This window comes from Clinocottus analis, unplaced genomic scaffold, assembly GCF_023055335.1.
Source record: "Clinocottus analis isolate CAN_PGR_092001 unplaced genomic scaffold, fCliAna1.0.p SCAF_17, whole genome shotgun sequence".
Lineage (NCBI taxonomy): Eukaryota > Metazoa > Chordata > Actinopteri > Perciformes > Cottidae > Clinocottus > Clinocottus analis.
Genome location: NW_027175898.1, coordinates 14150542 through 14174127, shown reverse-complemented (window position 1 = coordinate 14174127; position 23586 = coordinate 14150542). Strand labels below are relative to the sequence as shown.

Sequence of the window (23586 nt, the reverse complement as noted above, 5' to 3'; positions counted from 1 at the left end):
AATAATGTCTGAGATAACACATGTTGGAAATAAAATAATCCAGCGCTAATCTAGAAACCTGAAGTTGAGGATTCACCACTAATGGTGAAAGTACATGACAAGTTATCTGTCGTGTTTGCATGTGCGATTGTTCTCCCCGCTTTGTGAGCCAAAGGTTGGGCTGCAGTTCCGCCTCGGGCCTCAAGGGGGCGGCAACAACCACAGACCGCCAACCGCGTCGAAAGGAAGCAAATCGAAACTCCTCAATGAGGTTCACCTTCACATAAAATAGTTTGCCCGCACCGCCTCCGAAGACTTATTTTTTTAATCGTTTCATCGTCTCGACCAAAATGAATGGTTCGCTGCCCTCTTCGCCCAACGTGGTGGACATCAAACTGAAGCGGGGCTCAGCAGGTAAGAGGACCGGTTGAGTTGACGGGTAGCTCGGTTAGCTAGCTACGTGTCAAGCTCGCGTGTATTTTGAAGCTAACGGCTAAATCCTGCGTATCAAAAATAACCAAACCTCCACCCCCCGCTGTGTGTTTTCGTGGAGCACAAGAAGGGCATTTGGGGGGCCGTGACAGCTTGTCGAGCTCTAAAAACAGTCGGTTTAATTGTCTTTTATGACATATTAATGCTCTTTGCTGATGTTTGATTCCTTAAAAGTTATGTTACTTCTCGGCCTGTCAGATTCTAACAGACTGACCGCTTACTCCAGCCAAAGGACACTACGGTTTGATAATACGGTTTATTTTAGCTCCACGAGAGTAACGTCTGATTTCCCTCTTGTTATGTAACGTGGTGTGAACTATCAGAGGAGCAGTACTGCGTTTGGGGTGATTCATCGTGCACTTTGAGCCATTGAGATGGATGTTGTGATTGACACGGCAACTTCTTCTCAGGAAAACGATTGTCTTTGAATGTTACTCAACTGTCTCCTGTCTGTTGTGGTTTTCCAGGCCTGGGCTTTAACATCGTCGGGGGCGTGGACCAGCAGTATGTCATTAATGACAATGGCGTCTACGTGAGCAAAATTAAAGAAGATGGAGCTGCAGGATTGGACGGAAGACTCCATGAAGGGGACAAGATCCTGGCGGTAAAACATGTGCTCTTCTTATCAGAGGAGGGGAAGGATGTGGAGGAGGGGAAGTGAAGCAATGAAGTGGAGAAAACAGGAGAAGACATAGAAAGTCCAATTTAAACGAGTCCAGTCCAGTTTATCAAAAAAACTAAATTGCAGAAAAGAGACAGCAAATAGAAAGAACCGGTTCAGGTGAGAACAAATGAATATGCAAGAGATGGGAACTGACAAAGGCAAACAAAAGAACAATGACACATACAAAAGTCTGTTAAAGATGATGCTGAATATTTTTTTTATTCGTTTTAATAAAAATGTTGATGTTTGGGTGATATTTTTTTATTTTTATAACAAGCAGCTAAGGATCTAAAAGGTTGGGAAGGCTTACAAAATGACAAATAATTATTGTTCCAGAGCACTAAGAGCCTTGTAAACCAGTAAAATAACTTTAAAGACACTGGTGTATCTCATCTGGTGTAGCCTGGTAAGATTATTGTGCAGAAACGCACTATTAAATTGCACAATTTGATGTAATGGTGCAGCTAGTAAGGGTTTAATGGCTTTATGTACTCAGTCGATCAAGTGATTTGATTTTAAGTGAAAGTTAATGAAAAAGCACGTCCATATTGTTTTTTTTTTCTTCTTGTTGGTTGTGTAGATCAACGGAGTAAAACTTGAGGATCTAAAACACCAAGTTATAGTGGATCTGTTCAGGGCCGCAGGGGAGGACGTGGAGCTCCGTGTTCTGAAAAAGGTGAGAAGCATGACGCCGTAAAATGAGCTCTTCATTGTACTCAAACAATTGGGTGGTTTGTTGATTTTTGTGCTTTGTTTTCTGCAAGCAGTTGTTGGGGATTTGTTTCCTTATGGTTCGCCACAATGGAAAATTGTCACCACAAACATAAAAGCAGATAAAGCTCAGCACAGTAGTAAAGAAATACCTGAGAATTAACTGAGTTTTTCAGTTTAATACTGAGAAAACAAAGGATGTAGACTGCTTGTCATGTTGGCTCGTGGCTTTAGCGCTCGTCGTCAAGACGATAAATTCAGCATAAAAACATTAATAATCAAATGTTTTCTTTAATTCTCAGAATCGGTAACCTGAACAATGGCTTCAGCTTTTACTCGATATGCTAATAAATAGTGATCTTGAATGCAACAAGTTATTACATTTGCTTTTACGCAATGAACGCTTCATTATCTTCATTAAGATTCAACAAAATCAGACGTGTTTGCAGTTTCATGCAAAACTAAAAACGAAATCAAACAATAGCATCAAGTAAGTTTTTTTAATTGATTCATCTCTTCTTAGAAGATTTATTGAAACAGAAATCTGTCCAACACCAGAATGTAATACAGACAAACTGAGTGGGCGACCCGCTCTGTCTGTATTTGTGATTTCAAACGGATTACGGGTGCATTTCTACATAAATATCACCTCCTGTGCAGCTGTCATGTTTATTCTTGTTTTCATATCTGTGTCTTGCAGTTGCCTAATCACTTGAACGGACCGACAGGCCCACGACCCGAACCCAAATCCTCTGTGTCTTCTCTGGAAATACTGGTTGCTTTAGCCGCAGTTGCAGTTATCTGTGGGTTGCTTTACATGCGGCTGCCGAGGAAGCACTTTTAACGAAGCCAACGTCTGTTTTAAGATTAAAAAAAACAAAAACAACTTTGCTTAAAGGCCAAAGAAAAAGAAAAAGGGTGGGGATCAAACTCTAAACAGTAGACGCTATTATTATTATTTTTTTATTAGCAGGTGTAGGTGTCACTGATGAGTTTCTCCATGTTCATATGTCTAATGTGATTACTGGTAGCTTTTTGTTGATACCCTTCCTATGCAAAAGGGATGCTCTCTTACCACAGAGGTTACGTAATAGATAACTTTGTGATCGTCAGGAGAACAAGAAGGATGTATAATCCTGCCGCAGGGCTGAGCCCAGGGTAGAAACAAACGGCGGGGCGTAGACAGAATACTATTAAACCCCCGGGTCGGGGTCGGACTGACTCAAGCTTCAGGGTCCATTTTGCGAACTGAAAGACCGTGTTTGTGTTCAGTCTCTGTGGCTCTGTGCACCTCCATCACTGAATGGCAGCTCTGTCTTGGCGTCGATGTGAGGGGAACCCTCTTTACTGTCAATTCCTCCAGTGTTTTTAAAAAGTGAATGCGACCGAGCGGGGTTGATTTTTCATTTCAGTTTTATTTCTGCACCCCGTTGCACAGAATCATGAGAGGAGTGGTAGATGATAACGTGATCAATCGTGTCTTGTAGTTGACTTTCGGAGTGCCTTTTTTCTGTCTATTCCAAGTAATGGCTTGGTTGTTCTTGCTCCCTTCATGATCCAAATGAAAATCAACCCAACACGACCATTATTACAATAAATTAAAGGATGTTGCTGGCAATAATCTCTATTTTTTATTGTCAAGGAATACCATTTAAAAAAAGCCCTAAACCAACACTGTTTCTCAACACCTTACGACTCTGCCTGTTTGTTGCCTGCAGCCACAAACCCATTTATTCAACACGTGAATCTTTAAAAACACATCACAAATATGTAGTTTCATTATGAAACATTGCTAAAACAGCTCAGCGCTGTTGTGTTTAGCAAACGTTACACAACAGAAGGAAATGGTGAATTTCATGCACTATTTACAGCTGTGGATTAAAACATATTTGGTGCTTTAATATATATATTTTTTTTTAGACAACAGTGGGGCCCTGTTGCACAAATATATCATTCACTACTCTCTTGGTTTGGGTCTTTAAAAATGAATTTGCTGACTAAGAAATACAATCAGATTCATCCATTAAAGCAGAATACGCTTGTTGAAAGTATCACCGAGTCGTTTCACGTGGAAGGGTTTATTCTAAGAGTCGCGCAGTCACTCAGGGTGAGCCATTAAATCTATATCTTTAAAAAGAAATCATTCCTTAGATAATCTACATGTGGTGAGCAGCTCGTTTCTTATCGCTCGGTCGCCGCTGAAGACCGTTGAGAGACGCTGCCATGTTTTTGTTGTGTGTCACAGCCATTGAAGACATTGTTCTAATCTTACATGGAGGCCAGTGGAAATAGTCACATCACACCTCCTGCTAACGGACTGATGAGAATTGGAGTATGTTATAATTTAGCCAATTTGTGTCATGCATCAACAGCTTTATACTGTAAATCTGTTTGGAGCCAGTTTAATGTAAAGGAAAGTTTTCTTCAAAGAAATTAGTTGCTGTCAGCCATGTTGTTGGTTTTTTTCTTCTTCTTCATCATCTTTTTTTACTGTTTGCACTATAGCCACAATCCTGGAACTCCGAACTTCTATAGAGCCGATGAGTTAGTGAATTGTGTGTGCTGGATGTATTTGTCAACATTTGTCAGTCTGCAGCGCATCGTTCATGCAATCCTCTGACCGTATGCGGCTCTTGTGTTCTGTAAATACATTTCTCGTTGCTCTGCTGATTGGGATTGTGAATATGTGCAGGATGCCAGAAAAATGCATCATCAGAGGCACTAATGAATTATGTAAAATATTGTGTTTTGCATCCAAGCACCAACTGTATTAAATAAAACTTATTAAATGTATCTGCTTTAGGTTTTTTTCTTTGTTTTTTGTTTTGTTTCAGGGATTATAGAATATTTCACATTAATCCATAAATACCTGGTTACGCTTAAATAGATGACTTGGGAAAGATTAAAAACTTCAGAAGTACAAATATTCTGATGTCAAGTTGCAATTATGAGAAATAGAAAAATTCTGAGACAATTAATTGAAATTATGAAAGGGCCAAAATGATAAGGACAATTTTACCTTTCTGATACGTCAACATTATGAGATGGGAAAAGGCTTGACTCGCTCTTAAACATATTTTACGTATTAGAAAATGATAATTGAATGAATGAATGATAATCATTTTCTCTTGACATGCCAGTCATTGTGATTTAATACATATAACTGATTTATACGAAATAAAATAAAAAGCCACGGCTAAAACTAAATCTGTGTCGTTTGCAAACGATTTAGCATTGTTAAATGTTTATTGGTAAATGTTAAATGTTATGCACATTTAGCCAGGACAAATTCCTTGTATGTGAAAACACATTGCATGACATGATTCTGACTCGCATGACTAGCATTAAACCGGATGTTGCCACGTTACCTTCAAAATAAAAGTCGACATAATTGCGTCAAAAACGCTTTCCTGTATAAAGTATATTTTATTATAATACACATACGACTGCTTATTAGTATCACAATGTCATGGGGGAAAAATATAAATTAATTCATTAAAATATAATAATACAAATTAATTAGTGATGATTTTTTTTTGTCCTGCTAATTTGATAATAAACCTATAAACCTGTTGTTGCATTATACATTTTATATATGTATTTACTATTTGTACTAGTCATAAAACATAAACTTTGTCAAACCAAACAAATAAATGTAAATGACTGTGTTTCATGTGTCTTAATGCGTCTAACAGTGAGGTTTTATGGTTTAAAACGGAGGTGAAACATCCGCATATCGCAGCAGGGCCCCGGCTGACAGGAACAGTGCAGTGTTTTTATAACAAAATGCATCTCCTTACACCCACCAGCAGCTCCGTCTCCCCCGGAGGCAGATATGATGTAATCTAAAAGCTTCAGTCCCGACAGGAGGCAGAGGAGAGGGAGGCAGAGCCGGAGCTGCAACAAGCCCTGCACGACGCCGATGCGTATCGGCTGCTTTGGCACAAGTGGAGAGGGAGGGAGGAAAGAAAGAAAGAAAGAAAAGAAAAGAAAACTCTCCATCGGAGCGGTTTGAGTACAAGAGTCCCGTGTTTTGAAGGAGTCATGCCGCCGAGGTTTGTCCCCTCACCACGAAGAAGAGGCTGCTGGATGCGGACGGGCAGCGGGAGCAGCACCGGGCAGGGATGCTCCTGGTGAACTTGACCTCCTCCTCCTCTTCCTCCTCCTCCTCCTCTTCCTCCTTCTCCTGCCTCCACATCAGCTGTAATTAACCGCCATGGCCAAGGAGTCCTCTCCCGCAGCTGCACCGACATCCTCCGGGTGAAAGATGTCCCGCTCCCCGCCTCCATCGTCGACGTCGGTCCGCCCTAGCGGTCGCCTCTCCGCCCGTGGTGACGGGAGGGCGCCGGCCTCACACTTCAACACTCGCAGGCCCCTCCGTGTCCGCTGGCCATCATGTTAGCGCCTCTAACGCGTTTTTGACGTGACATTTTTTTGAGCTGTTGTGGTTGCTTTTTAAACAAACAACAACAAAAAACACTCCTCTGCATCGATTTCCCCGGACAAACGGGTATTTTTTGGGGGGGGGGAACCGGGGGAGAGATGCACCTCGCCTTGCCAGCTGCTGGGGATCCGAGTCTCACGCTTTCACAACCCTAAACATGCCATAGTGGCTCTGAGGACTGTACGCTGCAGTTGTCTTCTTTCGGGACATTTTGTCTGGCTTTTTCCTCGGTTTTCCAGCCTCGTGCACAGGGGGTGAATGAACAGCCTCCACCCCGCCAGCAGACGCTGTCCTCGGTGTGGCCCTGTGACTTCAGAGGGGTGTGGAGGTCCCGACAACCGTACAACGTGGAGGGTGGGGACGTTTGCCTTTCCAGCTCAGGTTTAAACCATGGCCAATGCACCTGTCATCCTTAACGTGTATGATATGGTAAGAACCCGCCCCTGACCACTTGCCTGCTTGTTTTATTCAGTTTTTGTTTGTGTGTTTGTGTTTGCACTTTGTCATCCGACACCAGCAGAGGAAGTGAATGCACCACCAGAAATAGCAGGCCCACTACACACCTGTTTCACAATTGCACTTGACAGCTATTTTAATGCTGGAAGGAGTCCAGTTGGACTAGAAACAGGACACGAAAAACATGTTTTGCCTGCAGTATGAGACTGTTTGTGTAAAGCCACAGTTGGCCATGAATCATTTTCAAATGCTAATACATGCTAATTTTATTCTACTCCCATGGACGTCTAAAGAGTGTTACATTAGAATAATTTCCAATGGAGCACAGTCGCACCCATCTTCAAAGACCGAAGAAAAGCCTGGGCGGTAATGTGTCCAGTGTTAATGTCCTCATCTTAGTAACATCGAGTGAAATTTAAAACATAAAACGATGAGAAAGTAGATAAGAAAATTAAGTAATTCCTTTAAAACAAGACATTGCCTCAACAGTCTGACCTCTGGGACTGTGCCCACAGCTCACATGATGCACACACACACGCACACACACATACACACACGCACATATGAACCACCTACACACACACCATGTAAAGGACAAGTGTCTTCATTCAGACACGTGCCCGGTCTCTTCAGTCTGAACAGCCTCCTGTGTGACTATTATGCAACATGTGGCTGTAAACACACAGAATTACTCCATTTACCCCAAAACAGTTGTGATATTGTTGTCACTCTTTGCTTCAACTCCCCATATCTAGAATGGTTGTGCTGTACATAGAAATGAAATACAATAACACACTTTAACACACAGTTCTACGCAGATAAACAGAAGTTGCAAGTGTTTATTCATGTGTTCGTCAACAATCATAACCTCTGTCTGGGAAGAAAAAACGATCAGTAATCATATTTATTGATATATGATGACATATCTTTGCTATAAAACATGTGCTAAGCTGTTATGTACTAATATATGTATTCATCACTTACAAGTGGGTTCAAAACTGTGTACAAAAGACATGCTGAGCTAGTTACTATGTGAAGTACTTCCTGTATATATGTACTGGTACTTTGCGATCACAATTTGAATCGTGTGTGGGGACGGCGGACCCCGCCACAGTGAAAACTACGATGTAGAGAGGAAGTTAATGAGTGTAAATACATTTATTGGCAAACAGAAAACAAATACAGAGAGCCAAAGGGAAGCGGGAACTTCTTGGCTCTGCATCATAAGTAGAAAAACTCATTTTCAAAATCCCATTGACTTTTGTAATAACTGGAATTACAGCCCTGGAACAGTGCTTTTCCCAACAATGTGCCATTTGGCTTGATTCTTATGTATTGATAATAATAGTAGTTTTATTTTTTTTAAACCGGTCTAATGTGTTATGTCAGTATTTATGTTTTTAGCAAACACCATCTCCCCCAGTTTATATGATCATAAATGTGTTATATTTGCCAAAATGTTTACACACCGGTGACACAGACGCTTCAGCAGAGCAGTTCTAGTTGTTGACAAACAAACACTGAAAATGTGCTGATATGTGCTTACACATATCAGCACAGGTGGGTGGATGGTGTTAAATTAATAATGATTGAGAGAAAGTCTGCAGTTGACTGTCATATGTTTCTATTCGCTGAAGTGTTATGAAACAGAATCATCAGCACGCTTTTCTTCTGCTCACCTGAAGTCAAACTATTTCCAACAGATGACCTCATCTGTTTGCTTCCCAGACGTGAGTCAGTCAGCCTGCTCCATATTTTAAGAGGTTGTACTAATGTTAAATAACAACACGATATCATGCTGCACACTGGCAAAACATGTGATTTCACAATAACACTCACACATAAATGTTTAATCGCGCTCTCTTGAAGTCGTCTCACAGATGTGGACCTGAGTGAGTGGCAGCTGCTCAAACAGCTGGTTCGATACCAGTGTGCCTCCGCTGTGCCGGGACTTCGCGGGTCATGTATCGGGTTTGTGGAAGAGGGGAGAAAGTGACCGGCCTCGAATACTTCTCTTACCCGAGATTCAAACACGGAGACGGCGAGCAAGAGAGGGCATCGTGCGAGCAGAAGGGGATTACGAGGAAATCGATCCTCCTCAGCGTTAAGTCAACGTGACGGATGTGTCTCGTGCTGGATGCTGCAGCCGCAATAGGCAGGATGTTGTCGGTCGGTGGGGGAGGCTGCACGGATCGTTGCAGCAGTTTGATGGCGTGCAACGAGAGATGAGCGCATCATCAGAGAAGTGTGATTTATTATCACGGGGGAGAGCTGTGCCTGATGTCACCAGGACTCTCTTGTTTATGCACCGAGGCAAAAGTCATATCATTTGAGCGTCGGCTCGTCCCATTTTCATTTCACTTCTCTGGGAGATTTTGTTCTTGTGCGTGGTTTTTCTTTTTTCACCAGGTAACTGAGATTTCCATTAGAGTGAGAAAAAATATCTAAAAGCTAAAATGGGTAGAAGTCACCGTAGAAGTAGGACTCTTGACACAAAGTAAAAAAGAAAAAAAGGTGGATATGCTTTTACTGAGCCCCGGAAAAGTGCTCTATTATTAATACGGCACAGCTGGGGCCGCGTGCAGAGCTCTTAGCGCGTTTCCTCCGGGATGTCTGGTGTCGGTGGGCGTTGGGGGTTTGAAGAGCCGTGGTCCTGCCATGAATTATGTCTGATTGTCTGCAGTGAAGAGCGACATGTTGGCTCATGGAGCGTTTCTCACGTGTGAATCTTCCTCCAACGCGATCCGAGTCTGACTCGCAGGTCAAACAGATCAGAGGCCCCATTGTGTGATTGATTGTTTATTGATGGATCAGTTCTGGGTGTGTCCCTTGTTTTGTTTGTTCTGGGCCCCGGTGCATGCTGGGACGCCTCCGCTGTCACGACGCGGAGAAGGATTAAACTCTATCGAGGAAACGAGAGGATGAATATTGGATTGAGGATGTTTTCAACCAGGAAAGCCTCGTCGTTCTGCTGGTTACAAAACAACACAACACAAATGATTGAAAGATGCATGACAGTCAAGCTTATCTTTCATTTGCACATTGAGATCCACTGAGGCTCAGTTTCTGCCGAAATAACTTTCCAGCCTGTTCAACAACCTCACGATAAATACTTAACCCGCTCCATGAAGTGAGCTACAGGCGCATCACGAAATCTGAATAAAACTAAATGCTAATTTGAGCAAAATATGACCTGAAATATGACCTTAAAGGAGCTACGTGATCCCTTAAGGCGTATAAACTGAATATTGAAAGCGCAGTAAAATCATTGTAAACCCTTAAATGCACAGCCTGATATGTTCAAGTTTTAAGTTATGATCATATTTAAGGTATTATCATTATATTTCCTGTTATATATAATTTAATTCGCAAGTGTATTTCTGAGACTGAATTAGCTGATGTAGTATTTCAGGCCAGAGTTTCCTGTGTGTTATTGTTTCTTTCATGAGATATATATAATTTAATTATGACTGAATTGACTGATGTAGTATTTAAGGCCAGAGTTTCCTGTCGAGCCGTATTGTTTCTTTCCTGAGACGCCACAAATAACTCTTGATATCGATCCTGAGCGAAGCTTCTTATCTCTCTCTACCTCTCCCTCTCTTTCTCCGCAGTACTGGATAAATGAATACACTTCCAATCTGGGTATTGGAGTCTTCCACTCAGGCATTGAGATATACGGCAGAGGTAAGACCTTTTCCTTTGTTTTTCTTTTATGTCCGTGAAATCCCATTACGGCTTGTCAGAGCGGCACAGCTGGCTGCGCTCAGACCCGCGGCTCAGCGTCTGATCGTGAGGTTTGTACGAGGCGGATGAAGTCTGGTTTTAAAAATGGAATATGGAATTGTGTCCCTGATTACATGACCTCATTGTTCTGGGTTGAGTCACCATTGACTCACTAGTTAGTGTGTGTGTGTGCGTGCGTGTGTGTGTGGTGTGAAAAAAGAGGTGCAGAAACCAGCGTGAAACTAGAGCTTGAGAATCCCATTATGCCCTTGCAGAAATATTTTCTCCGTGCCCTGTGAAATATGATGGTAGTGAAAATACATTCTTCTTACCCTTCTTGTGTAATTTTAGTATGTGATTTTGTGCTTGCGTAATGCAGCGGCTTTAATCCTATTCGATTGTTGTATTGTTGTATGCCATCACCGTCAGGTGAAAGACTTTATTTGAGAGCGAAAAGCAAAGGGCATAGGTCTCACATCTTTGCATAATATTAGCTAAAGGTACATAAAGTATCAAAGTAAAAGTACTCACTATGCCCCAAATTGCCCCCTGTGAGTGTCATTGTGTATTATTATGGATTATCATTACGATAAATTCATGTGAATAGCATTTTACTGTTAAACGGTCAAAGTGGAGCTTGTTCTAAAGAGACATTTATAAACTGTCAAGTAGTTTAATTTGTAGCAGTACATCATATTTGATACGATCATCAATTGTTAATATGTAAAGCAACTCAATGTGGTGTGAAAAGTGCAATATTTCCCTCAGAACTGTATTGTAGAAGAAGACATTTAAAGTAAATGGAAATACTCTATAAGTAGAAGTACCTCAAGTGTGTACTTAAGTACAGTAAAAGCCTAAATGTTACTTTGCAACAGTGACGTCTTCATACATCTAAATAGAAGCCACATTTAAACATATTATTGATCAAATTACTGTTTATTTCATTCTTGTTTATTCAATGATTTCTCATATGTGTTTGTTTTAAATGAATGAATTCAAATTGAATTCATAATATGCTGAGTTTAAAATGTGCAATGCTCTATTCAACATGGCACGGCCCGCTACTGTCATACTTCTGTATATAGAGGGCTGTAATTGACCCGACCTAATGATTCAAGCACAGTGTGTCAGTGACTAATTGCTTGTTTCTGTGTAATTACAGTTGTTCGGTGCTTGGTTTGAGGGGTTAATGTGTACTTTGCGTCCTTGCCCACACAGAATTTGCATACGGGGGTCACCCGTACCCTTTCAGTGGCATCTTTGAGATCACTCCGGGGAATGCCGCCGAACTGGGAGAGACATTCAAATTCAAGTGAGCGTGTGCTTCTTTTTTTAGCATACATGCTCTGAGAGGTTATCAATGTTAATTTGCGCTGATTGGGCTTTTTCGGCTTTCAAACAGGGAGGCTATTGTTTTGGGCACCACCGACTTCACAGAGGAGGACATTGATAAAATCATGGAGGAGCTGGGTAAAGAGTTCAAAGGCATCGCCTACCATCTAATGCACAAAAACTGCAACCACTTCTCCTCCTCGCTGTCTGAGGTCAGTCTGATGCTGTTTCGACTGTCAAGTGTTTGTGTTTTCTGTTCCTACATGTATTGTACAGAAACCTGAAGGTACAGAACAGTGCTGATATAGCCATACATAAGACACAAAGACATAAAAATCCTTCAATATGAAAGTTTGTGCAGAGATTTAAGGGGACACTGCACTACATTCACATATGTAGGTGTCTTTTTTTGGTGCATTCAATCATGAGTACAAACTCAGAACAACAGGAATCAAGAAAGTACAATTTCTTCAAGAAAGAAAAACTACAAAATGCTATCAGTACGTGTCATTTAAGTGCTACTAGAGTGCCACTAAAGTGCTATTTTAGTTATTCAAGATATAGTCGGAAAATATTTCTTTTTAGTTTGCTGCGGAAGATTTAGAGGGAAGAGTTACGTTCCCATCAGTCTCAGCAGCACTTAAATGTCAGCATGTTAACATCCTAACCTAAGGTGATGAACATTGTTAACATTTTGCCTGAAATGAAATAATTACCCCTCGGAGCTATGGGAAATGTAGGATCAAACATTTTAGAGGCTTGACTAACTGTAGAGTGCAACACTAAATTAAAGAAATAGGCCCTTTATTTTGTATTAATTTCCTGTACACATACATACAAAAATATCCACAAAATCATCAAATCTTCTGGTTTATTTTGCTGTTTTCTTCTAGTCAACTTTTTTTTTACTCTTGCACTTTTATGGGAATAATAAAATAAAGACAATACGTTTCACACCAACGTATCCCGACTTTTTTCAGCTGCTGTGTGGACATGAAATCCCTCGCTGGGTCAACAGACTGGCGTACTTCAGCTCCTGCATCCCCTTCCTGCAGAGCTGCCTACCCAAGGAGTGGTTAACCCCGGCCGCCCTGCAGACCCACATCAGCCTCGGCCTCCACAAAGAGGAGCGTAACGATTCGAGCGACGAGGACCCCTCGTCCCCGTCCGGCTCCTCCCACAGCTGTCGCCACACAAGGGTTTGAACTGCCCGACATCCGCTGACCTCTGGTATACCCTCTTCCCCCCTACCCCCCGCCCTGCCACCTCTGCTCGTGACCGTGGCATTAGTAAGCTCGAACAACCAGCTGACCTCATACTGTTTGTCCTCGGAGTAAAATGGCGGGAAAAGAAGAGTCCCCTCTTCATAAAAAGAGCTGCTGCCAGAGACCTGCAGAGACCCGGCCGGTCCTGCAGACGGCAGGATGACACACTTTGACTTGAGTCCTGAAGCGTGGCTCAGACTCCACCACAACCACTTGTAGAACTGAAGTTTGTAGAACATTGTTATTGTTTTTTTCCATGGACTTTTAAACCTGTGTCAGCCTTGTTCCCTGCCCTGCCTTCAGAGCTGCTTTTGTAGAATAACAAGATAGACACCTGAGGCTACTCATCGTGGCATTACCAGGGAACTGCTTATTAGCTCAATTTCAACAAGTTCTCGTTCGATAACCTCTATGTGGCCTTCAGTTGATATCGTTGACTCTGCTTTCATTGTGTGGAACCTGAGTAGTTAACTTTGGCCATTTTAGAGGGTTTATAGAGGATTTGATTGTTCCTCCAGTTCAGTCTGAACTCGTAAAAATATTGCATGTTGAGCGACTGTGACGCCACACACTTCTGATCATATCATCAAGTATTTCTTCTCCTTTTTCCTTTTGTAAAACGAATGATGCAACCTGGAGCTCGGTTTAATCAATAAACCGGCAGTGTAACCAGTTGATCGACAGTTGTAAACAATCAAGGGCAAATACTGTTCAGTTTTAATAGTCGCTGTTTATGCAGCTCAGTCACTATCTGTGAACATCTCAGAGACACAAACGAAAGTCAAGCTGCTGACAATTGACTTTGTGATCCAGTACAATTTTTGTCTACGCTTTTATATCCAAATATCTTTATATTATAACAGTGCGACACTTCGAGGCAAGCAAATGTATATTCACGCCCAGAGAATGTTCCTCTGTGATACTGGTTTTATCGCCTTTTCCACTATTAAACCAATGAAGATTAAGCAGCCATGGAAAGGAAAAACAGAAAATCAGTATTCTCCTTTAAGTTACAGAAGTCCATAAAGGAACAGGTTCTACATTTCAGGAAATATACTTATTCACTTTCTTGTCGAGAGTTAAATGAGAAGATGAATACCGGGGTTTGTAAATATGAATCTGCTGCCAGAAGCTGGTTAGCTTAGCTTAGCATAAAGACTTGAAGCAGGGGGAAACAGCTAGCCTGGTCCTGTCTTAAGATAGCAAAATCCACCCACCAGCAGACTGAAAACTCCCCACTGAACACATTATATCTATTTTGTTTAACCCGAACAAAGTAAACAAAGTTTAAAAATGGCAGTTTTGTTTTGTTGCCAGACTAGCTGTTTACAGTCTTTATGCAAGGCTAAGCTAACTGAATGCTACACAAAGCATCATATTTATCCTAGGCATGATAGTTGTATCAAACTTATTATCTAACAATGCAAAAAGATAAGTGTATTTCCCAAAATATCAAACTATGACCATTTTATGTTTGATTTATTTTGACTGGCAACTGAACTGTGACATGTTTACAGATACAAAGCTATTTAATCATAGTCTACAAACTTCTGGGGTTTGTTGCAGGGAAAAGATTGCATACTTGTAATTAGCATACCCGCAAGTAAACAATACCACACAGACACACACTCACCTCTGATAGTGATGAAGGTAAGGTGGTGATTATAATGATGATAATGATGATGAAAAACATCGGCTCCTGGTAGTTTTACTCATTTAAATTCATATAGCTTGCTTTTTTTAAAATGCAAAAGCTCAGAGAACCAGGCCACATGTGATTTTACTTTTGTCCCATCCTTCCTGCTGCAGTGTTTTCATGGACATCTACCCTTTCTCAGGAAGGAAATCACATGACTTGTAACAGTGGCAGTCATCTCATTCCCGCTGACCTTGTTAAATGGGGTTGAAAGTGCAAACTTGACTTCTTATTCATGCTCTTGAATAAGCTATATTCCTATTTATTTTGATGTAGTCTTACATTTCCCCAAATGTATTGTGTTCAGACCTTTTTAGTACATTTTGAGTCGACAGAAGCTGTGCAGTGATTAGTTGCTCAGAAGTCTTTGGCACTTTCTAAAAAGCAGACAAGAACAAAGGAATGTTTTCGTTATGTACCAATTGTAACCCTGTATTTTCCTTTTCCTAACCCAGGACAATTTTAAGAATGATGATATAGTTCTAGAATAAAGAGACAGAATGACAAAGAATTGTGTGGCTTCTTCAATTTGAGAATGTAAAACGATTATATGATTTATTTTAAGTTCTTTGATTTTCCAGGTATTTAACTTGACTTTCACATAAAATGCTAAAAGTGCAGACATTTTAGTTTATAAACTATTTCTAATACATCCGATAAATAATGACAGATGTACTATGTCATTGTATATGTTGGCCAAACCGTCAAAACCGTCAATTGTATAACCAAATTACGGATTAAACGGGGCAGTTAATGAACAACCCCCGAACTGGCAACTTGAAGGCAGACAGCATTTCCGGTTCCCTTTTCTGGCATTAGACCCACTCGCCATTTTGATATATTCGAGCAGTGCTGCTGAGACCACAAGCCGCAACGTTGCAGGTTACCATCGGCGTAAACACCGAACCCGGAGACGCGTAGAGTGAAAGAAAAGGTCAGACTGTGATATACCACTCGTTAAATAAATAAACGTTTTTTTTTAAATTGCTATCTGCGGGGTTCGTGTTTTCTAAACTGATAATTACGTCTTTGTCGTGAGCTCGCCTGAGCTAACAGTAGCCGACCTCGAGGCATGCTAACATGCGTTAAGAAGGCGCCGTGCAAGAAGCAATATTATCTTTAAGCTATAAAAAGATGGCCTTTTGCCTAATATTACGACGCGTTATTATAGCATTTTAACCTCTCGATTACTTCTTTTCAGCTTCACAATGAGCTTTAATGTTTAGCTTCAGCGTTCAGACGATAGCTTTGCAGTGTGTCGTCGTAGTGAAGAATGAACTGCCAGCACGCTTTAGCTAGGCCCAATTTATTTTAACCGGGCTAACGCGCACGTTAGATGCATGACAAATATCACGTTGGTTACTGATTAATGGTATCTGAGAGTTGTAACGTTAACGCTTTAATTTTTTATTAAATACTATACTATCTATGTTTTTTTGAGGTTATAGTTTGTGGTACCGTTGTATTGTGTAGTGAGATGTTTAAAAAAATGCATTCATTCGTTCATTCATTCATATTAATCCGGGGTCTATATTTTCATATCAAACCCTTGCTGTAAAAGTTATATTTTTTCGCCTATTGAAGAATTGGCGTTTAAAAGTATAAATATCTGTGTTGAGATCTCGGGGACGTTATTTAAGAGCAAACAGTTACTGACTATTGCAGTGAAACTTGTTTGACCAGAGCTGATCACGTGTCTTGGCTCTCGATCCAGGTTGCTCAGTTTCACCTGAGTCGTCCAGACCTGGGTTAATGCGACACTGTGCACATTTATTTTAAATACTCAACTTCACAAGTCTTTGACACAGCACCGGCCACCATATCTGTATTTCCATCAGTAAATACTGATTAAGCGTGGAATTTGTACTGTCGTCTATAATTAACCTTTGGCTAGTAAAGTCAACACACTCCTGCAGTGCCTCCTGCAGTGGTTTAATGTTTACCTGGTTTTGTGTTTTTTCCAGGTCCTCAGATTACAATGAGTGGTTGTCGTGTCTTTATTGGCCGCTTGAGCCCTCATGCCAGGGAGAGAGATGTGGAGAAGTTTTTCAAGGGCTACGGACGGATTAGGGAAATCAACCTGAAGAATGGATTTGGCTTTGTGGTGAGTGACTGACCAGTGATTGCTTTGTCCAAATTAAGCTTTCCGATCCTGGTTTTTGGGATTACTTAATAACTTTTAATGATCTCTTTTTAGGAATTTGATGACCACAGAGATGCAGATGATGCCGTATACGAGTTGAATGGCAAAGAATTGTGCAGTGAAAGGTAAGAATGAGATGTGAAGGAAAATCAAATGCATCCTTTTTTTGTCTAGGATATGCACTGTATTGTGTTCCTCTTTGTTTATTTTTTTTGCAGCACAATTTGAGTTTTGGATTTTCCAAACCAGACATCAATCATTAATAATGGCAACACAATTCAGATTGTGTCCTTTGATATTCAATACTGGACAGAGTAACATCACTAGACACTTAGTTTCTTGTAAGACAGGATTCCTTTGATGCATTTAATAGCGTATTGTCCACTTAAAACCAAGTTCATTCAAATCAATAAATTATTTTATGTCATCCTGCAGATAATTGTAAATACTAGCTTAATTTATATCAATAACTTTCTTCATAGGCTTATTGGAAACATTTAGTTTGTTGTTCAGCCATCCAACTCTTTGATCATAAATAAAATAATTCCTTCTTTTCAGGGTCACTATTGAGCACGCTCGCTCAAGAAGAGGGAGGGGTGGTGGCCCTGGAGGAATGGGAGGACGTTTTGGTGGTGGGGGTGGTGGAGGTAGCAGCAGTGGCGGCGGTGGCTATCGTCCATCTCGCAGCAGTGGATCCAGGTACATTTACCCTAAAAACAACTTCTTGAAACCTTTACTAGTTAGTCGAAGCTTTTACTTGTATTGCGTTTCGGTAAAACTGAACAAAAGTTTTTGTCAAATTAGAAATGAAACCAGTATTACATTATTGCAATTATTATTGAAGTGAAACGTGTTGATACATTTGAAGGCTATGCTATGATCGGGTGGCTGGAATCACATAAGCAAAAATATATGATGTCTTTTGAGCCGGTTTCACTAAGAGCAGGTCTTTAATATGATCCTGTTTTACCTATCAAGTTACAATATTAACATGGCACCTTAGGCAAGGTGAACATGAAGCCAGGCAGGTTATGTGAGGATATTTTAGACTCTTAACTTAAAGATTGGTATTAAAGGTTTTTTTTTTTTTTGGTTTGCGTTGACTGGACAGGTATGGCCCCCCTGTGCGAACAGATCACAGGCTCATTGTGGAGAACCTCTCTTCACGAATCAGCTGGCAGGTAAGCAATAACTACACTTTCTTATTTAACTTATAACACAAGATTCAATTAAATGTAGATGTCACCTATATAAGGACATTGTTTTTTAATAATTATTTAAATAGAGCAGCATTCATTTGATCAGGCCGGGTCCATTTTTCTATATTCAGATTACTTAAATACAAAATTCAATAGGTAATCGGCCAATTACAGAAAGCCCCCTAGTGTTTTAGTTTGTATACTTCCCCCCCAAATACATTTTTCTTTTTTAGGCAAAATTTTAAACACAAACATTTAACTGTTGTTTTTTTTTTTTTAAACGGCTGATCTGATAAGGTTTCCTTTATATCAGAGGTATATGCACACCCTCCACGGAGGTGTCAGAAGTGTGTAGCGCCCTCTCCTGGTTGTTTTTCTGAATAGTGTCCATTTGGTGCCTCTCCTTACACGCAGTTGCCGCCGGTCTAAAGTCTTGGCTGGGCCCCGTAGCGGGTGAAAGTGGTCTAGCGCAGGATACGGTAGCCTTAGGAGGTCCGTAGCCACAGTCTGGAGGTTCTGTGGGCTGGCACCCCCGACTGCTGTAACCCCCTCAAATCCACGGTCCCTACACTCTCCCGTTTGGGTCTTTTTCTGTTGCTGATGGAGCTGGGGGCGGTGTTGAATCGGGCGCACACCCCTCCCCCTACTTGCTCTCTGGCTCTGGTGGTTCCTTACTTGTGGAGGCCGGATGCTGGTCAAGGCCGAGGTCGTTTCTCAAGGGCTTAACACTGCATTGGTTCCCATTTGCTATTTGGACAAGTGGCTCTATGATAATATCTTCCTGGGTATGGAGCGGTAAGTAGCATAAAACTCATGTGATTGGGTTTGTTCTGGGTCGGGTGGTTAAGGGGTGTAGAGTTACAGTCTCACATGGGAAGGAGGCAGTTGTACTATGTAAACACTTAAAGACCATTTAAGAATAATATTTTTTTAGGCCACGTGAACACAATTCTTGTTCACTTAACCAGCATACTATTGTTATCCGACAAGTAACACACAGGTTCATCTCACATACTCAGACAAGTTTCAAACTTAATACACACAAATCTTGTAATCAGTCAGGCGTTCCACTATGGAGTTGATTTTGTTTGCTGATGCAACTTTTAGAGTAAAGTCAACACTTGTCCACACACTTCCACTGGCTCTTTTATTTACATGCCCTCCACTGAAATTGGAGCTTATCACAGTGACAAAAGTCAGCATTAGATAACTCAAATTTCAGTGTGTGCTGGTTTTTTTGTTGCCTGCTCATTTTTCTCCCCCCAGGTCTGAACAGGCTTTCACCAGCATCTTATGTTTTGTTCTTTGTTACTAATCCTACTTTATGCTTTGAAATAGGACCTGAAAGACCTGATGAGAAAAGCAGGTGAAGTTACCTTTGTGGACGCACACAGGCCCAACAAAAATGAAGGGTGAGTTGCGTTCCTCTTGGTCAAAACTTTCAAATGGTCGTTGTCCTCATTGTTTTGGGCCTAATGAATGTTTCTGTTTTCATACAGAGTGGTTGAGTTTGCATCCCGCAGTGACCTAAAGAACGCCATCTCCAAGCTCGACGGTTCAGAGCTGAACGGACGAAAGCTTAAGATCTTTGAGGACAGCAGAAGGTGAGTTGTTAAAACTATACTACATAGTTTTTGCCATTACGTCGACACCTACATTTAGTTAAGTGGGCAATTCCTCAGATATAGGTCATACAGGAATTTATTTATTTTAAAGATCATTTCGACCAGTTCTTAGACCATAATGTTAAATTACTTTGACTTATTTTGCACCGATTGTATTTTCCACCAGTAATCAGACTGAACCTGACAGTTTGGGGACATCGGTCAATTCTAGACTCTTATTTTGTACATAAATTGCTGCTTTGTGCGGTTTGAATTATTATCTTGTTACCGTTTCTGCTGTTATGCCACACAAACGCATCCACAGAGAAACATTTTTAAACGACTTTTCTTTTCCCGACAGCCACAGCAAGAGCCGCTCTCGCTCCCGCAGCTACTCCCGCTCAAAGAGTCGCTCCAGGAGCCGCAACCGTTCCAGGAGCCGCTCCAGGTCTCTGAGTCGCACCCCGGAGAAGAAGTCGTCCGGCGGGGGGCGGGCGTCGGGCAGATCCCCCTCCAGATCCAAGTCTCGCTCCAAGTCTCGGTCCAAGTCTCGCTCCAAGTCCAGGTCTAAGTCCCGGTCCAGGTCTCGCTCCCGCTCGCCTGCTCCCGCGCAGAACAAGCAGTCCCGCTCCCGTTCCCGCTCTCGTTCAAGGTCTCGCTCCCGTTCACGCTCCCGCTCCGCCTCTGCAGACAGCAAGCACTAAGATTGGTGTAAAATAGACTGATAGTTGCTCACCATAGGCCTGTATGGTGGCACGTGATTTATTGTTTATTTTTAATGAAGGGGAGGAAATCCCCATTTACATGGCTTCTTTTGAAATAAGATCTTAAGTTGTTAATGTGCCCTCATTGGCTATGATTTTGTTTTAGTTTGGATGAACATCCACCGGAATTTTTTTTATTACTTTTTTTTTGGCCCCCTCATAAAATCCTTCATATTTTGCTGAAATGCTGAGCGACAGAAACCCTTTTGATCAGTGACGACACTCGTCGCATCCTGCAGCCTGTCCCAGCCGTCTGCCATGTTACGATTCCATCCACTCTCCTGTGCTTTGCGAGTGTTCACAGCGGTTAATAGTTAGGTGGGAATGGAAGCGGTTCCCCAAAGTGTCAATAGGTATGTTTTTTTTTTTGTTTGCAACGCTAGCGCCTGGCATTGCTGTGAAACTGTGATTCTGATGATCTCTTCGTGTTGCATTCACTGCCCTGATATGTGAACAGAAAAATGCAAGCGTCTCAGTTGGTGGTTTACTTCAGCTTTCTTGTGTAATGTTGTTGGAATCTGGCATTAATTTTGTTCAATTCTGTACCAGGACCTCGTCTCGTGTTGTGATTCATCTTTTTTTTTTTGCTTTTTATTAACTTTAACTGCAGCTTCGGGCTGAAGCGTGTCGTCTGAACACAAGTGTCTGTTTCTGCAGGAAGAAATGTCTCGAAATAAGTTTATTAATTTGATACTAATAAAACTCACTGCATATTGTCATTTAATTTTTTTAGTAATGTTCAGAAAGAACAGTGTTTTTTTTAATATTTTGTGAATCTGGGATTAGACTTCTCAAAGTCTGCAGTTCAACCGAATAAAGTTTTCACAAACTGTTAAATTCGTGAGACTGTTGGTTCTTTCTTGCAGATGCACCAGACAATGAAATACAACTTCTGTCTGCTTAAATACCACATCATTTATAGATATAAAGTAAAAGTTAAGATTGTATTCATCAGTGAAACTCAGCAGACCAACAAGTGAAATGCCAAAATTGGAAGTAAGTCCAAATGCATCACCATGCAATAAATTTAAACTTATTCATGTTTGGATGCATATTAATTAGCATTAACACAACTAAACTGGTGGTTAAGAATAAAAATAGGCAAAGCACAGTGAATTAGAACCAATCATATTAATCTGTGCTGGTGGATGATTCAAAAAAAGACAGCTCAGGTCTTCAAGAAGCGCTTCAAACATTTTTATATTTCTTGCCACCAATATTGGATTGTAACTCTACTTCAACTCGTGTACTGTTTGTATACACTTGAGGTACTTAAGTCATCTCATTGTACTCCACTATGTTTGACTCCCTATACTAGATTTTTGCAAACAAAACAATGAGTTTATTAAATCTCATTTTTTGCATTAACTACCTTTTTACTTTAACCTTTTCTCAATTGTACTTTTTTATAAGAGACATTTCTTAAAAAAAACCCTACTCCACCAGAAATGAATCAGTTCTCTTTATTCTTATACCTGGTCTGTATGGTGAACATGAATTGATCCAAAGCAACTTGATAGGTCAACTTTTTATGTCACGTTAATGAACATGAACATGAACTCCCAAGGAGACGACTGTACAGGTGTAAGAGAGGAGCGGCTCTTGGTAATGCAAGATACTTGAAACCAAGCAATCCGTGGATTAACATGATAACAGCTTATCCATCAGATCATATTAATCCTTAAAGTGACAAAGTCCAAGTCATGCAGAGCTTGAAGACCTTGATGCTGAATCCCTAAAGCAAGTTAAACACGTTGCACAAACACATGTTTAATTAAAATGATGCTCTTGAGCACAAACCCTGAAACCACGACCCTGACCACCACATGGTGGCAGTACCTGCCTGCCCTCAAACCCCAGAATACACTTTGTGTGTGCATCAGATACATATATTATTCTAATACATATTAATAATCTGGAAACTGGTCTTGTGCGGAAACAGCATAGTTTGTGAAAGTAGGTTATTTAAAATGTGCACCAGAAATTGCACAGTAAGGATGGGATTAACCCGGGTTGGTTGTGCAGCAGTGTGTCTGTACTGTGCGGTGAATACAACATTTGGGGATCGATCAGGCGACACGGCTCGTGTCCGTGAATCCGCCCCAGACCTGAACCAGCTGCACCTGCCAAAGAAATGAGCAAAATGCAGTTTGGAGTTGACCGCCGATGACGTTTTTCCTGGGGCATTATATGAGAGGTGATTAATGCCCGAGCAAGACCGAGAGCAGTGTCATGACTAGTGCCACCTTAAGAAAGAAATATGCTCTTGTTAATATGTTACTTATTATAACCAGAGTTTTTTTGTTTACCCATTTGCTCTAGTTATGCCCGTTTTGTTTTCCCAGTTAAATATGTCAAGCTTGTGCCACATTTTGGATGCTATACTAATGTAGTTTATACTCGACTCGACGCACGTTGACGGCTTTAGAGTCGCTTTGCAGGGTCAGATCATTAAAAACAAATAGGATCAATGTATTATTGAGTCTTCCTGGAGTTCAATTAATATCAGCCTTACCGTTCCAGCTGCAACACAAGGGATGCTTACATTAATGCGGCAAGAACTGATTCAAAGCTAATACTGTGGAGTTTTTACTCGTATAAAGTGCTGAATGGGCGACAGTAGTTAGTAAGTCCGCCTTGCTCAGGTATTAAAATCCACGGCCCGCCACTGACTTCTACATTGTTGGTATTAATACTTTTGTTCAAATATTAAGAAAGACACACAATTCCCACCACAGTCTGAAAGTAGCAACCAAATAGCATGAAGCTAATACTACTAATGAATCAAAAGGAGAAAAAGAAGAATGACATTGTCGATCAGAAGCCACTGGAAAACAAAGCCACTTTAAATTTAAGCCTCTATGCTAGCTTTTAATGCCTCCCCCCGCCCACCTCTGCGCGTGGCACTAATCACCCGTCATACAGGAGCCGCGTGGTTGGCACAACAAGCCCAGCGGTCGGTCGGCTCGCTGCTTCACTGCAGTTCCTCCGCGGTGCTCAAGGACCACACCGACCTGCCCGGCTCAGGACTCAAGGACGGTGTGGTGGTGGGAGGAGGTGAGGAGGAGGAGGAGGAGGAGGAGGAGGAGGGGGGGAGGAGCTCGTCCT

At 41.3% G+C, this 23586-nt stretch overlaps 3 protein-coding genes across 5 annotated transcripts; all 3 read left to right on the top strand.

Moving 5' to 3' along the window:
* Nucleotides 1-198: 198 nt before the first annotated feature.
* Nucleotides 199-4639, top strand: synj2bp (synaptojanin 2 binding protein). Its single transcript, XM_068581039.1, has 4 exons — nucleotides 199-393; nucleotides 939-1075; nucleotides 1716-1811; nucleotides 2547-4639. Exons 1-4 carry the CDS (start codon nucleotides 330-332, stop codon nucleotides 2688-2690), a joined length of 441 nt encoding a protein of 146 aa, XP_068437140.1. The 5' UTR covers nucleotides 199-329; the 3' UTR covers nucleotides 2691-4639.
* Nucleotides 4640-5717: 1078 nt separating this feature from the next.
* LOC137788011 (deubiquitinase DESI2) lies at nucleotides 5718-15267 on the top strand. Its single transcript, XM_068580814.1, has 5 exons — nucleotides 5718-6719; nucleotides 10361-10433; nucleotides 11694-11787; nucleotides 11878-12019; nucleotides 12788-15267. Exons 1-5 carry the CDS (start codon nucleotides 6681-6683, stop codon nucleotides 13010-13012), a joined length of 573 nt encoding a protein of 190 aa, XP_068436915.1. The 5' UTR covers nucleotides 5718-6680; the 3' UTR covers nucleotides 13013-15267.
* A 284-nt stretch (nucleotides 15268-15551) lies between these two features.
* srsf5a (serine and arginine rich splicing factor 5a) lies at nucleotides 15552-21315 on the top strand. 3 transcript variants are annotated; one of them, XM_068580353.1, is made up of 8 exons: nucleotides 15552-15702; nucleotides 16733-16872; nucleotides 16966-17036; nucleotides 17470-17610; nucleotides 18023-18092; nucleotides 19449-19522; nucleotides 19610-19714; nucleotides 20076-21315. In XM_068580353.1, the coding sequence occupies exons 2-8, from the start codon at nucleotides 16747-16749 to the stop codon at nucleotides 20416-20418; spliced, it is 930 nt and encodes a 309-aa protein (XP_068436454.1). In that variant the 5' UTR covers nucleotides 15552-15702; nucleotides 16733-16746; the 3' UTR covers nucleotides 20419-21315. The 3 variants fall into 3 exon arrangements, with proteins under 3 accessions (XP_068436454.1, XP_068436451.1, XP_068436452.1); XM_068580350.1 differs by having other exon boundaries at nucleotides 18014-18092; XM_068580351.1 differs by having other exon boundaries at nucleotides 15554-15702; nucleotides 16741-16872; nucleotides 18014-18092.
* Nucleotides 21316-23586: the final 2271 nt, after the last annotated feature.